The sequence below is a fragment of the Carlito syrichta genome, unplaced genomic scaffold, assembly GCF_000164805.1.
Source record: "Carlito syrichta isolate Samal-C Ts95f unplaced genomic scaffold, Tarsius_syrichta-2.0.1 Scaffold125966, whole genome shotgun sequence".
In the NCBI taxonomy this organism is placed as follows: Eukaryota; Metazoa; Chordata; class Mammalia; order Primates; family Tarsiidae; genus Carlito; species Carlito syrichta.
The window spans coordinates 109487-125643 of NW_007070062.1; the positions used below are offsets into that span (position 1 = coordinate 109487).

Consider the following 16157-nt stretch of genomic DNA (forward strand, 5'->3'; position numbering starts at 1 on the left):
CACCTAGAGGAACACAGGCCTGGAGTCCCTACACTTCCAGTGTAAGTGCTTTGCTATCAACACCAGTGGCTGCTGTTGTGCTAGCTACTGCTCAACATGAAGACAAACTTACAGCTGAAACTAGGTCAGCTAAGTTACAAGATCAGGAGGGGCTCAGGGAAGACAATGGCTTCACCTCAAGCACTCGGGGCTTTGGGGCTAGCCCCTCACGAATACAAGCCTTTGATAGAAGTTGGCATGCAGAAGTCACAAAGCTTCTGCCATCTGGTATTGCTCTGGTCAGTTCTGCCTCTTTGTGAAGGAAGCCTCTAGCACCTAACAGATATGTATGTGGAGAGCCAAGTGGCTCTGGGAATTATCCAGTCCAGAGGTGGTGGAGGGAGCCCAACAGGTCACCGGTTCCTCTGGCTCTGAGATACAGAACTACGATGTGATACAACAAGAGTTTTTTTTGTTTTGTTTTTTTTGAGTTGGAGTCTCACTCTGTCGCCTAGATTGGAGTGCAGTGGCCGCTCCCGGCCACCACAGCCTCGACCTGCTGGGCTTCGGTAATCCTTCCGCCTCAGCCTTCCGAGTAGCCGGAATTACAGGTGCGTGCTACCACGCCCAGCTGATTTTTTGATTTATTGTAGAGATGAGGTCTCGCTGCCCAGGTGGGTCTCGAACCCGTGGGCTCAGGCAATCCATTCACCTCAGCCTCCCAAAGGCGCGGGATTACAGGCTGAGCCACTGAGCCCGGCTGACAAGAGTTTTTTAAAAGTTACAAAAACAAACATGTTACATGGAAATTCTCAACGAATAATGAATTTTCTGATAAGCACTCTCCAGAAGAGGCGTTTCCAAGGGAAAACTCAGGGCAGTGGTTCTCACCTTAGCATCAACTGGAGAGCTTTTGAAAACACTCTTCAAACTGGATAAAGAAAATGTGGTATACATACATGATGGAATACTATGCAGCCATAAAGAAAAACGAAACCATGGACTTTGCAGCAACTTGAATGCAGTTGGAGACCATCATACTATGGAAACTATCACAGAAACAAAGAACCGAATACTGCTGGCTTTCACTCATGAGCAGGCCCTGAACACTAGTCACATTAGCACAAGAGTGGGATTGGCAGATAATGGGCACTGCTGGGGGAGGGAGAAAGGGAGGCATGTAGCAACACAAAGGGTATGGTCCACTACCAAGGGGAGAAAGGGTCACCTAAAAGCCCAGACTTCACCTGCATGCAGCCTTTGGTAACAAATCTTCATTTATACCCCACTACCATTATAAATTTAAAAAAAAAAGAGAGAGAGAGAAAACACTCCTCAAGCTCCAAACCCCACCTAGACCAGGTGGTCTCCAGGCTATTGGCCTCACCTGGGAATCTGTCATAAATGCAAATTCTCAGGCCCCATCCTAGACCTACTGGATCAGAAACTCTGGGGGTGGGCCCAGCCATCAGTGCTTTAACAAGCCCTCTGGATACAGCTTATGCTTTCTAACTACTCTGCTAACACCCCTCACATACCCAGTCGGTGACCTGATCTTGAGCTATGTAGGTCAACAGAGAAAGCAAGTTTCATTTACACCTCCAACAGTAATGAACTTGCTTCCAGGACATCTCGGGGTTTTTACACCATTGCTGTTGGTACTGGTGTAAGTTGGCAGGTTCTTTGAAGGCTGTCTGGCAGCATATCCAAGTTTTAAAATTCATTCCTTTAACCCAGCAATTTCATTTCTAGGGATCTGAGAAATTTTTTTAAGTGTGCAAATGCATGCACAGGAATATATGATTTATTTATATTTGTGAATTGGATCAAAAATGAATAAGGTTAAATAGTTAAATAGCATTCATTCTTATAAAACATGATAGAGCTATTAAAAAGCACATAGTAGGTCTCCATGTGTGGGCTGCAAAGAGCCATAGGGTCCCTGGGAAGGCTTTATAGCTTAGTAGTTAAGTTGTATACGCAGAAGTCATGCTGGCTGGGCTCAAATCCCGGATCTGAATATGTGAATTACATAGCAAATGTGAATTTGGACAAGGAACTCAACCTTGGGACCAACAGAATCTCCATTTTTCAGAGGAAGAAACTAACACTAATACTGTTCAGAGAGTGGACGGATGCCCCAGGGCATCTGGATTGGGGAGCTGGTGGCTGGGTAGGGAGGTGGGACATTTGCTTTGATGTCACAGTTGTGGGAGGGCAGGTCCTTATAAAGAAGTCTCCTTTATAAGGTGGCTGGTGCTTCAGATGGTCTAGCCTTGCACTTGTACATTCTTGTAAAGGAGAAAGGGATAGAAAACATCATTTAATAGCCTAAGAGCAAAGCAGCCTTGAAAAGAAAAGAAAAAGAGACTATTCTGAGAATTAAACAATGAATAATGAATAGCTATAGATAGAACAGAGCCTGGGGCATAGTATGTGCTATAGAAATATGCATTAAACTAGAAAATATATTCACAAGTGAAAAAGTAAAAGGTGTGGAACAATGTGCAATTTGAGTAAAAAATACTCACATGAATACAGTATATATACCACATTTTCTTTACCCAGTCCACTTTCAATGGGCAGCATGGTTGGTTTCATGTTTTTGCTATTGTGAATAGTGCAGCAATAAACATGCATGTGCAAGTATCTTTTTTGTAGAATGATTTGTGCTCCTCCAGGTATATTCCCAGGAGGAGAATTGCTGGATTGTATGGAAGGTAATTTCTAGCTCCTCTAAATATCACCACATGATTTTCCATAGAGGTTGGACTAGTTTGCATTCTCACCACCAGTGTAGAAGCGTCTCCTTTTCTCTGTGCCCATCTATTGCTTTTTGATTTATTAATGATGGCCATCCTTACTAGGGTAAGATGGTATCTCGGTGTGGTTTTGATTTGCTTTACTCTATGATTAGTGAGGCTGAGCATTTTTTCATGTATCTATTGCATTTTCATGCCCCCACCATGTTTTATTTATTTATTTTTTAAAAAAATTTTATAAAGATGTGGGGTACACTTTAGAAGACATATGGCTGCCCTACGTCTTCTTTATGCAGCCATAACGAAGGACAAAATCATGAACTTCTCAGCAAATTGGATGGGATTGGAGGCACTCATAATTAGCAATCTATCACAGAAAAAAATATCTGAATACCATGTGTTCTTACTCATAAGGGGGACCTGAGCCTTAATCACAAAAGCACAAGGGAGGGATCAGCAGTCATGGGAAACTGCCAGGGGAGAGGGGTAGGGAGGGCACAAAATAACATAAAGGGTACCTGATCCTAAACCAGGGGAAGTGAGGACCAGTTGGAGGCCCAAGCTTTACCTGCACATATGTCACTTATGTACCTAATCCTGACTTGCACCCCACATCTTTATAATAAAATCAAGTTCAACAACAACAGCAAAAAATACAATATATACATGGAAGCACTATGGATAACAAGAAATTCTCAATGGTAGCTTCCTTTATGAAGTGGAACTGAAGCTGAAAGCAAGAAACTGATTTGACTGTCAGAATTGATTTACTACAATGAACATCTGCAATTTTTTTTAGAGAAAAATCAAACAGAAGTAGTAAAGATTAAAAGTTAAAACATGGTGGCCCTTATGGAAATTGCAACTGGCAACCGATTCTTGATCAGAACCCTAAATGCCCATACCTTAAGAAATACGATAGACAAGTGGGACCTCATCAAACTAACAAGCTTCTGCAAAGCAAAAGAAACCATCAAGAGAGCAGGGAGACAGCTCACAACATGGGAAAAAATATTTGACAACTGTGTATCTGATAAAGGCCTAATATCTAGGATCTACAAGGAACTCAAATTGCTGAAAGAAAAAAAACAAACAGCCCCATTAAAAAGTGGGCAAAAGACATGAATAGACATTTCTCAAAAGAAGATATACGGGCAGCCAACAGACACAAGAAAAAGTGTTCAGCCTCACTCATCATCAGATAAATGCAAATCAAAACCACATTGAGATACCACCTAATCCCAGTAAGAATGGCCATCATTAATAAATGATGCGAGGATGCGGAGAAATAGGAATGCTTCTACACTGCTGGTGGGAATGCAAACTAGTACAACCTCTTTGGAAGACAGTGTGGTGATTTCTGAAAGAACTAGAAATTGACCTTCTATATGACCCAGCAATTCTCCTATTGGGAATATACCTGAGGGAACTCAAATCATTCTACAAAAAAGATACCTGCGCATGAATGTTTGTTGTAGCTCTATTCACAATAGCAAAACCATGGAACCAACCATGCTACCCATTGAAGCTGGACTGGATTTTAAAAATGTGGTATATATACACAATGGGATCTTACACAGCCAGCCATAAAGAAGGACAAACATATGGACTTCGCAGCAACTTGGATGGATTTAGAGTCTATCATACTCAGTGATCTATCATAGAAATAAAGAACAGAGTACCATATGTTCTCACTCATAAGTGGACCTTGAACAATTTTAATACTATAAAAAAGGGATTGGCAGTAGTGCAAAACTATCAGGGGAGGAGGGTGGGATTGGCAATTGAAGGAAACTGCTAGGGGAAGGTGGGGCACACCTCATCAACAAGGATACCTGTATAATCAATGTTTGTATACCTAACCCTAAAGTGTAGCCCACATCTTTATGAAATTTTTTTTTTAAATAAATAAATAAAACATGGTGGGGACATGAAAATGCAAGGCCTTCTCACAGAAGACCTCCTTGCCCTATGGCCAGGATCCTCCTGGAGATCTCTACTCTGGCTTCCAACCCAACTCCCAGTACCTTGGAGAGTCTCATTCTCCCTCCTGAGTGCCTCCTGGCCCATGGCACTCTCCTCATAAGCATGCTTGAACTTGAGGAGCTCAGCTCTGAGGGCCCGGACCTCCTTCTGAGAGGCATCCAGCAACTCCTGGTCCTCCGTGTGCTTCTGCTTCCAGTCGGCGAGGGCCTGGTCAGACTGCTGCTGCTTCTGGTCCAGCCTAGCTGCCACCGAATGGGCTTTCCCAAGGTCACATAGGGCGTCCCCGAGCTCCAGCTGCAGCCAGTGCCTGGACCTCTCCAGGGAGACGTTTCTGGCATTGGCTACCCCCATGGCATCGGTTGCTTCCTGCAACCTAATTGCCAGCTTCTTCCTGAGAAGGGAACACCCAAAGAGTTGGTGAGGCAACAACTCTCAGAGACCTCATTACATCTGCCTTGGATTAAAGACAGGGCTTGGGTTCAAAGAAGGGTGGCCTCTGGGGTAGGCTTGATGGTCCAGAGCAAAAGCAGCTCATGTCTGTACCTGCAGAACCCAGATGTCTGTGACCACCATCCTCTGACTCTTGGGTACACGCAGTCTTTACCCTCCCCCACCCTTGGCCAACCTGGACTTGAAGCGCAGAATCTTTTTGAATTCTTATAAATATTTGCTGATCCTGAAGCTCTACCAAGCAATACAAGCTTTATGGATGATTTTGTAAGAAATGAGGAAAAGAAGAAGATGGTACGGAACATCCTACCAGCAGTAAGCTACTTACAAACTCTGAGTGGTCACTAGGAGTTCCTTGGCTGTGCTGCTTCTAAGGAGCGCTCTTGCTCTCTCCTGCTCACCCACTCTCCTCATCCCGTGGTCCTAAACGTACCACGATTCAAAACACCTATGTCCATCTCATCATTATGCTCACATAGCAGGTCATCCTGCCCCCAGAGGCCACTTTAGCCTCCTCCTGCTGTCTCCTGGCATCTCTGAGATGGAGTGGTTTATCCCAGTGCCTCCTCCATCGATTCCATCATACATTGCTCTTAGGAATACTAATGAAAGAAATATGTTATTTTGCTTATGTTTCCTGCAGTAATGCTGGCAAACCCATTCTTACTCATCCATTACACTTCTTAGATGCAAGGGACTGTATGTACCAAGCTGTTTCTGATCTACAGCTATTAACCAGAAGAAAGGTCCTTGGAAATTAACAGGGGCCACAACTAGCTCGACAGAGCAATGTGGTAATAAAAGCCTCTTTTGGTGCAAAAACCTGTGTGTGCTCAGTATCCAGGAAGGATCTGAGCTCTAACAATTCCCTGCTCACTGGCTTTCTAACCAGAGTCATTTCACTTCTTTGATTCATGTTTCTCAACCGTTAAGAGGAAATTCTGATGCTTTACCCAGACTTAGAAGTCACGTAAAATAATTACGTGTATTTTAACTACTTTAGAAATACTCGATTGGGCTGTGTGCAGTGGCTCACACCAGTAACCCCAGCACTTTGGAAGGGCAAGGAGGGAGGATCACTTGAGCCCATGAGTTTGAGACCAGCTTGGGCAACATAGTGAGACCTCGTCTCTACAAAAAAAAAAAAATTAAAAACAAGCTGGGCATGATGGGCACATCTGTAGTCCCAGTTGGAAAGACAGGAAGATTGCTTGAGCCCAGGAGGTCAAGGTTGTAGTGAGCCATAATCGTGCCACTATACTCCAGCCTGGGCAACAGAGTGAGATCCTGGTGAAAAAGAGAGAAAGAAAAAGGAAAGGAAAAAAATACTTGATTGATCGCAGAAAAAAAAAAAAGAAGCTTTACTTTGGGTAACCAACTATGCTGGTCTGCCTGTGACTGAGGAGTTTCACCAGGACATGAGAATTTGATGCCAAAACAGGAAAGGTCTAGGGCAAACTGGACAAATGGGTCATGCTCATTTTACTGATAATTTTGTTCCACATTTAATACCAACTACTATTATGCTTCTTAACTTGCCAACTATAAGCACCTTCTTAGCCTCCTAGAATATATAAGGGGACATAGGAAATCAAGAAACTAAATCCTTATCCTCGGGGAACTTAGAATTCAGAAGCAGTAAATTGGGTCTCGGGTGAGTTTGATTCTGCTAAACTAACTCATTATATGAACTCCAGCCTGAAAATCAAAGCAGGCAGATCTTCAACTTCAATTAAAAACCAAACAAACAGGACCCTAGAATTCTTTTTTTTCTTTTTTTTTTTCTGGTAGCTGCCTACCTCGCTGAGGTGATTTAGAGCAAAAGCATAGTCCAGACAAAACTCTGTTTGCTTGCTATTCAACTAATTTTAAAGCAAAAGGGGTCTTCAGATATTATCATGTTTACCCATTATTTCTCTTTAGTTGTCACATACCACAGAACTAGTTCCAATGAACCCATGTGGTCATAAAGTAGCATTTTCAATCCCCCATTCCAAAGAAACCATCAAACAAAATGGCAGACACTTTCACCTGAACCCTTCAATCATTAGCTAGAAAAGAAAATCTTACTTCAGAGGAAAAGTCTGTATTTGGAGATGAGGAAGCATCTCAGTTCAAAGTCAAAACTTTCTGTGGTCCGGAGTTTTGATAAAACACCTAGTGCAGATATTCTTAGTATCTGTCATTCCAAAGCCCTTTTTAAGTTACTGCAGATACAGAGATGGATCACTTGGTACCCCTTCTGGGACAGAACACAGCAGCTGTTCAAGCAACTGCACAGTAATGCCTCTCAAAGATTTAGGTGAGGAACTGAAAAACATTATTTCTGGTTGAAGCTAAAGAGAAATGTATTGATCTGCCCTGGATTTTCGCCAAGCTACCAAGCCAGGGACACATTCTTTTGAGTAAACCTTTAATGATTATAAGCTGTGGTTAGTTTGACACTTTCTCTCAAAGACACACGGTTCCTCTACCTCTAAGCAAAACGCTTAGTACTACATCCTGATACTAAGTCTCGATTCAGCTGGGCTCCAAACGTCCATAGTTCCTGAAAAGAACCTTTAAAACATTTATGTGGCATTGGCTGTAAAATTGATATCCTAATCTTAGGGGTGGCCTGGGTATGATTTCTTTTCAAAGCAACCACTATCCTACAAGGCATGATGACAGATTCTAACATGTTTCCTACTATTCTGGTTCATCTTCACAGACCACTTTGTAGTCTACAAGTTGTAGACCAGAGATCCAATGACTTTGATATATGGAGACATGTACACATATGGGTCGTTATTTTGGTGTTCCAAATGAAATACGGGATTTTAAGATACCCCATTTTGAAACCATAGCTCAAAGTCACCTCTTTTATGAAGACTTCCCTTGTGCCCCCAGAAAGAGCCTTCTTTCTCTCCTTAGGACCTCTTTATAGTCTCTGTCACTTTGTATCATATTTCTCATTTCTTTTATTTTTAGCCCCTCTAGAGCGTGGTGACTGTTTCAGCTTTGGTGGGGGACTTGTTCGTGCACTCAGCAAGGAATTGTTAAGGGCATACCATTTGGCCTTGGAGACACGGACGTTATACTCTGACTCGTCTGTGTGACTAACTCTGGGGGTAGCCTTGCCCTACTCACTTGGCGTCCTCCAAGTCTTCAGCATTCTGGATGGCATTGTTTTCGTACTTCATTCTCCACTGCACCTTTTCAGCATTGCCTTTGGATAGGGCCCTGTGCAGCTCGGCCTTGACCTCTTGCTCTTCTTCGTACTGTTCCCGCAGAAGGTCACAGTCACGCTGGGCTGACTGTAGGGCATGGGCCAGGGCGCTCTGGGACTACAGGGGACACACATTTTTTTTTTTTTAAAAAAGGCACTGCCACCATTAACAACGAAAGGCTTGAAGGTGAGATCATCTTTTTTAGATAAGGTTAATAACAACCTGCCACAAATTCAAGTTGAATCTGAACCTAGTAAGATAATACCAGGGAGAGAATTCGGGACAAGAAGAGAAACGATAGAGTGTATCTAATTGCTGCCATTAGAACAGGGAAGGGAATTCTATTTAGGGAAAAGCCAGCTTGACTATGGGGGCTTCAACGATACACAGGCCTGGAGTTCTAGAAATAGTGAAGAACCCAAAAGTAGCAAGGAGAACCGTACCATTTAGGCAACAAGATTTCTGTTTGGCAATATATGAAGCTCAGATCTTGTCTGAGTCAGAAAGAGCCACTGAAATTTAGTCTAGCCTCTGCATTCCATTGATGAGAAAAGTTAAATCTTTTATTTCACATTTAAATCTCTGAAAACCTCTGCTCTTACCACTTTAAAGCAGTGCTGCCTGACGGAATTTTCTTTCTTCTTTTTTCTTTTTTTTTTTGAGTTGGAGTTTCACTCTGTCGCCCAGACTGGAGTGCAGTGGCCACTCCCGGCCACCGCAGCCTCGACGTGCTGGGCTCCGTCGATCCTTCCACCTCAGCCTTTCAGTAACCAGAACTACAGTCGCACACTACCATGCCCGGCTAATTTTTTAAATTTATTGTAGAGCTGAGGTCTCGCCAAGTTGCCCAGGCAGGTCTCGAACCCACGGGCTCAGGCAATCCACTCACTTCAGCCTCCCAAAGCGCGGGATTAGAGGCTGAGACACCAAGCCTGGCTTTGGAATTGTCTATATTGATGAAATATTCTATTCAACACTGTCCAATTGGATAACCACTGGACACATGCAGCTATTGAACTCTCAAAATGTGCCCAGAACATGTATGGTCAAAACTTAACTTTTAATTTTATTAAACTTTAATTAATATAAGGTTAAAGTTAGATAGCCACAAGTAGTATAGTAGTGGCTCCTATGTTTTTTGCCAGCTGAGTTGAGTTTAATAAACATTTTTACCATTTAAATGGTGATCTAATGGTACCCCACATCTTTAAAATAAATAGAGAGCTAGATGATAGATAGATAGATAGATAGTGATCTATCTCACCTAGCAACATTATTCCCAGGAGATAACTTAGTGTAGTGGAAAGAACCAGGGCCCTGACTGGTCCTCATGGGTCCTTTAAGCAAACTAGAAAAAACATCTTTTCAGACAGTCAGTTCCCAAGGCACAAGGCTCAGGAAACGGCAGCCTCAGCCAGACACCTTTGGCTAGTAAATGAGGAACACCAAAGCACAGTGACTCTGAGAAGGACACAGGCTTTGGAATCTGATAAACTTGGATTCATATCGAACCTTTCCCTTATTTAATTTTATTTTACATAATAATAAAAACTTTAAAAACCCTTAGGTGGCATCCATGCATTGAGCTCCTGTTCTAGGCAGAAATAAAGGAGACCAAGACAAAGCCCCTGCCCTGAGAAGACAAACAGGAATAAGAAAATATATGAAATAAACATGTAAACAGATGAATACATAAAATTTCTAACACTAGTTTTTTTTAAAAAAAGATGAGCATGATATAGAATGTTTGGTTCCTTCATCAGCTGCCCCAACCAAAGACCTTGGAGAAGGGCCTTTAAGCGATGGGAATAGCAGTTTTAAAAGTTCTAAAGCAGGAATGATTGGTGGCCTGGTTCAGAGGCAGAAAGGACGCCAGGGTCACCGGAGGGGAGTAAATGAGGGAAGCAGATGCATGAGGTAAGGTCACAGAAGGAGTCTGGAGCCTGATCAGGGGGCCTTGTAGGCCAAGTGGAAGTCACTGGGAAGGCAGCCAAAGAGATCTTCTCAAATACAAATCATTTCGCTATCCTGCTTAAATTTCTTCACAGTACATCACTAGCCATATGACCTTGGACAAGTTATTAGTCTTCTCAAAGCCTTGGTTTGTTCATGCATAAAAACACAATTCTTCCTATTCAATACTGTACTAGAAAAAAACATATATATAACTCTTCCTGCTTTCATATGACATATGAAGACTGTGATAGCATGAGAGAAATACCTAGTACAATGTCTGGTGCACAATAATAGTCACTTTAAAATGTGTATATAATATAGAAAATACAGAGAGTTGAGGGAATAAAGTGGTACAATACTTAAAAACAAAGACTCAACTACCCTATCTTCATATGCCTGTACAGTGAGATCATGTACAAGAGAGGTACACTGGGGCCTTAGCAACAAGATACCTTGAATATGAACTAAGAATTTGCTTTAAATCCCAAGGCTCAAAGAACTCATATATTACATTAGTCACTGCGGCTTCACCTTAAGGAACCACTTTTTACTGGGGTCACCTTCTAGCAGCATTATATATTCTCATAGAACAAAATTACTAATATCTATAATTTACCGACAAAAGTAATATTGAGCTAACCCAGACCGGTTTATTTTATTCTAGTCTTTTATTTAATTCCACTTTTTGGTGAGCAGTTCAGAATTTAAATCCAGAAGGAGCCTTGCTGACCTTCTGTTTAAGTACTAGTGCTAAATGGAAACACATTGCTTTGTTTGCTCCAAATATGACTAGATAATATACATAAAGTCCATAGAGCATATAAATTTCTCAATAAATGGTAGCTAATATTATCTGTTGTTGACTCATACTACTAAAAATCAGTTCTTCCTTTAGGACTCTCAGATTCATCCTAAATATAAAAATAAGTTGGTAGGAGTCATTCTGGCTGCCTTTAGAGTCAGTAAGTCAAGTGGGGGAGACAATGTATGAGAAAGATCATGGTAATTATCTATAATCTAACTATAGAAGTAATTTGAGTCAGGAAGATCCTTCAGTCATCAGGGTTCTTCCTGGCACATCCAAGGCCCCAAATGAATTTTTTTTTCCCTTATAACTTTTAGGGCATTTTCCCTTCTTTGAAAGAAAATATTCATGTGAGAAAGGAATAGTGGGAAACTGCCAGGAGAGGAAAGGGGGTGCTCACATCATTGATAAGGGTACCTGATCTCAAACCAGGTGACGTGGGGACAAAAGTGAGGACCAAACTTTACCTGCACAATGACCATTTGCATATCTAACTCTGAATTGTCCCCATCTTTAAAATAAAAGAAATTTTTTAAAGGAAGATAGTCATTGTGACCCATCAAGCACTATTTTTTTTTTTAAACTCATAGTCAAGTTACTAGTGAGAAATAATAGATGCATTACTTTGGTCTCTTTTTCCAGTTGCCCTCTCAGTTCTTCAATCTGCCGGGTAAAGTTGCTCTTTTCCCTGGAAAGTTGATTTATCAGAGACTCCTTTTCTTCCAGCCTCCTTAGGAACTCACCTGCAGAAAGATTTCACAAAGGAAGTTAATCACGATCTTCCTTAACCACTGTCTCTCCCACCTGACTTACTGACTTTAAAGGCAGCCAGAATGACTCCTGTCAACATATCTCTGGTATTCAGGAAGAATCTGAGAGTTCTGTTATCAGCAATATCATGGCAGTGATCCGTACCAGGACCCATAAGAGAGCCCTAAAAAAAGAACTGATTTTTAGTAGTATGAGTTAATAACAGATAGTAGCTACTATTTACTGAGAAACATCTATGCTCTGTGTACTTTATGTATATTATCTAGTTTAATTCTTATAACTCCTTGATAATGGAAGTATTACACTAACCATTTTGTAGAGGAAGAAACAAAGCAACTTACTTAACTGTGACTGAGGCAGAAACACGCATAGTTAGTAATTGATGAGGGTAGATGCAAATGAAGTTCTTACTATAAACAACACATTCTTCTATATCGTGCTTCTTTGTTTATTATATGTGGGTTTGTAAATTTACATCTATACAATTTTCAGATGATCATAACTTTGTGCTTCCTTTGTAAAATGTAAATAACAATGTCATAACAGATTTTTAGAGAAAATTAGACAAGTATAAATGTATTTTATAGAATGAATTGTTAAATAAATATTAGAAATAGTTATTATATGGTAGGAAATGTGACCGTGAGAGGGGAAATTCCATTATATTCTATCCTCTCTGCTTCATCTATTTCATTAATGACAGTCAGTCTTCTGTATCTGTGGGTTCAACCAATGGAGAACTGAAAATATTCAGAAAAAAAAATAGCTGCTTGCATCTCTACTGAACGCGTACAAGCTTTTTTTCCTTGTGATTGTTCCCTAAACAATACAGTATGACAACTATTTACATATCATTTACATTTACATTAGTATTCTAAGTAATCTAGAAACAATTTAAAGTATACATGAGGACGTGCCTAGGCTATATGAATATACTATACCATTTTATGTAAGAAACTTGAGTGTCTGTGAATTTTGGTATCTGCAGGGGAGTTGTGAGAGGTCCTGAGACCAATCCCCCTTCAACACAGAGGGCTGACGATACAGTACAGAAATACCATGGTTATTAAAAGTGATACTAAAAGTTAAGCCAATCCTGGGTAAATGTAGTTTTTCTATAGTGCAATTAGTGCAACATTAAAATTCCAAAATATTTATTACCCCCATCACTCTTGCTGTGACAAGTTCTAAAGCTCTTGACGTAATTAGGAAGCATCTGTTTGTGTTAAAGCAGTGTTCTCAAACTTGTTGTTCTCAGGAACACTTTATATGTTTAAAAATTATCAAGTACTCCACAGTGATTTGTTCATTTTTAAAAATCTCTAATAAACGATAGCTAGAGTCTCAGTTATGCTTCTGAATTCAATCTATTATAATATGTTGTTTTGGTTGAAGTATATGAAGAAATCTAGCCTCTCACAGATATGTAGTTGAAAAGGGGGGGTATATTTTCATAGTCTTTTCAGATAATTGTGACCATCATTTGATACCACACCAAAACTCCACAAATGAAAATTTCTTAAGAGTTAGTTGCAATATGTAAGCAAACCATAGGAACAAACTTCTTTGTTCTGTTACATTGAAATTCATGGGTCTACCTTAAACTCTGAATGGACCTTTACCACACATGATTTTATAATATCATGCTAGGGATAACTTGAAAAATATGGATCCACTGAATCATGCAGATCTTGCAAATGTTGACACATTTCTTTATACAATGTAAAAGAGTAAAAATTCAGTTTTTTTCTGTACTCTCAATCACTCAATATTTCTGATACCAGATGTGTGGGGAATTTCCCCACATACCAAGCAATTCTCAGAATTGAGTGGGTACCAGCTGGGTATCTGACAATTTAATTTGATTCTGATACCATCTAACTGGAGACAGTGCCATATGTATATACACACACACATCTAAATAAATACACACATATATGTATATATCTCATTATAAATCACAGTATCACAATATTTTTAAAATCATATTTGTTAATATCACAACTGCTGCCATCAGAAAAGCCTTTAAAAATTGAGACCCGTCAACTCATGATGGTATATACATGTTTTCTAAAATCTAATTTTTGCCTCAAATTTCCTATTTTGTTATTGGCAACAAATGTTGTCAGTTGTTTTCCTTTAAATGACAGGTATACTTTGCTTATTTTTAAGAAAATATCTGCCACATACATAGACTTGAAGAAGCCTACTTTGTTTGTCAAGTCTTTTTTCAAGCAGAATATATTTTCTGAAAAAAACTGCTAGCTCAGCTCAGAACTTCATCACACATCTTATCCCTGTATGAAGCAGAAGTCTAACATACTCCTTGTTTTGTCATACAGAATATTAAAAAGATATATACTTAGAGTTGAGATGCAATAAAATTCATTTTTACTGCTTTATTAAATACATCCTTAAGGGAAACTGACTTTTTTTAACTGCAAGTGCATATTAGTGAATATGATGACTAGTATCGTTTAGTGCCTTGACTTGTGATCGGGTTCCAGCAATTTTAATCATCATTGCTTTGGCACCATCAATACAAATGGCAAAAGAAATTAAACAGCATCTTAGTATTATAATAAAATACCTTTCACCTCATAGACCCCACTACAAGGTTTTGAGAATCACTGAGGATCTGTGGACAAAACTTTAAGAATATCTGGGTTAAAACATCATATTTAAAAGGGTTCTGAGGAAACGCAAATCCATTATGGGTTGAGACGAATGCAGCATGTATATTACAGAACCAGTTCCCACTTTATGTGGTTTAATTGATCACATTTACTATTAGTCTCCTCTGAAAGCAGAGTACAATAAGCTGATAGGAAAGGATTGAGAAACTCTGGTAGTAGTCACAAAAAAAACAGCAAAAATCTGGAACATGGACCCATTGAGGGGAGGGGAGTTTTAGTTAGGGATATATTTAAAATTTAATTTGCTCAAAAGCCAAAAGGTAAAGTTTTTAAAAAGGACCTGCATCCTAAGGAGAATTATCGTCTCAGACCCACTTTCATTTCATTCACCTACCCACCAATTTCCTTATCAAAAAAGTAAGTAGAAAATTAATGCCAATAACTAAGGGGAGGCAGCCAATGCCTATCCAAACAAATTTTATATGGCTTCCGAGCCCATGCTTACAGATATTCTCCAGCGTTGTTTCTGTACTGTGGAGTCTACACACTGGCTGCATCCTACATGGCACAGAAGATCAAACTGGAAGCTTTGTAGCAAGGCCAAGTGTCACACACCCCATGGGCACTATAAGAAGAGTCTTTTTCAGTGTCCTTGATAGAACCTAAAACACTTTCTTCTTCTAGATTCCCAGGCTTTTAGTTTTGTCAACTCATTTTAACTTAGCATTGACCCTAGATTTAGCATCTAGAAACAGAGGTGCCTACCAGCAGGGGCTATTATACAACCCACATGGTCTTCATTCTCTTTCCAAAAGTGTGTACCTGTGAGCATCAAACATACACTGTTTATTTTAACTGACCTAGGAATTTTATCTCTGGGAATATATTACTAAAACTAATTCTAGTTATAGACAAACATCTTACCACACGTGCTGCTCGTAACAGAGAAACAAGTCAAATTACAGGGCAAGGTTAAGTAAAGCATAACTCATCTCCTTGATGAGTTAGAAGCAACCATTACAAATGACTGAGTAAGCCAAATACAAAAATGTTTATGATAAATTATAAAAGAAAAAACTATTGGTGTATGTGTGTGTATATATAAATGGGATGTGTGTGTGTGTGTGTGTGTGTGTGTGTGTGTGTGTGTGAACACTTCCCCTCTGGCCCTCATTTGATCTGATGGACCCCTCCCCTGGCAGGCAGCCCAAGTCTCCCTCTTATCACCGCCGCGGGCACAGCGTTAGGGAGCCAAGCAGAGCAGCCAGTGCTGGGGAGGGAAGGCACAACATCCCCCCAAAGGACCCTGGCCAGACCCAGAAAGTCCCTCCCCAGCCTGCCCCTCTCACTCACCGATCTGGATATTGTTGGGGAAATTGGCACCTACTACCGCGCCTAGGAAACCGGTGCAGAAGAAGGCAAAAATGTGCTGCATATTCCTTTTTGCATTGGCGAAAAAGAAGCCCAGGTCCAATCATAGATTTGGTGTCCCCCCCTTTCCCTTATTCCTCTCGCTGTTCTGCCTGTTCTTTTCCTCCTGCAGTTCCTTCTTTCCTTGCTTGCTTCCTTCCTTTCTTCCGTGAGGTTTGTCTGTTTCCCTTGG

General features: G+C 40.5%; 1 protein-coding gene across 1 annotated transcript in view; it reads right to left on the reverse strand.

Moving 5' to 3' along the window:
* MYH15 (myosin heavy chain 15) overlaps positions 1–16157 on the reverse strand; it is a 140396-nt gene that overhangs the window by 28861 nt on the left and 95378 nt on the right. The window contains exons 29-31 of the mRNA XM_008048571.2: positions 11772–11890; positions 8307–8503; positions 4769–5118 (exon numbers count right to left, since the gene is read on the reverse strand). Of these exons, the coding sequence (XP_008046762.1) occupies positions 4769–5118; positions 8307–8503; positions 11772–11890 (666 nt within the window). The remainder of the gene's footprint in view (positions 1–4768; positions 5119–8306; positions 8504–11771; positions 11891–16157) is intronic.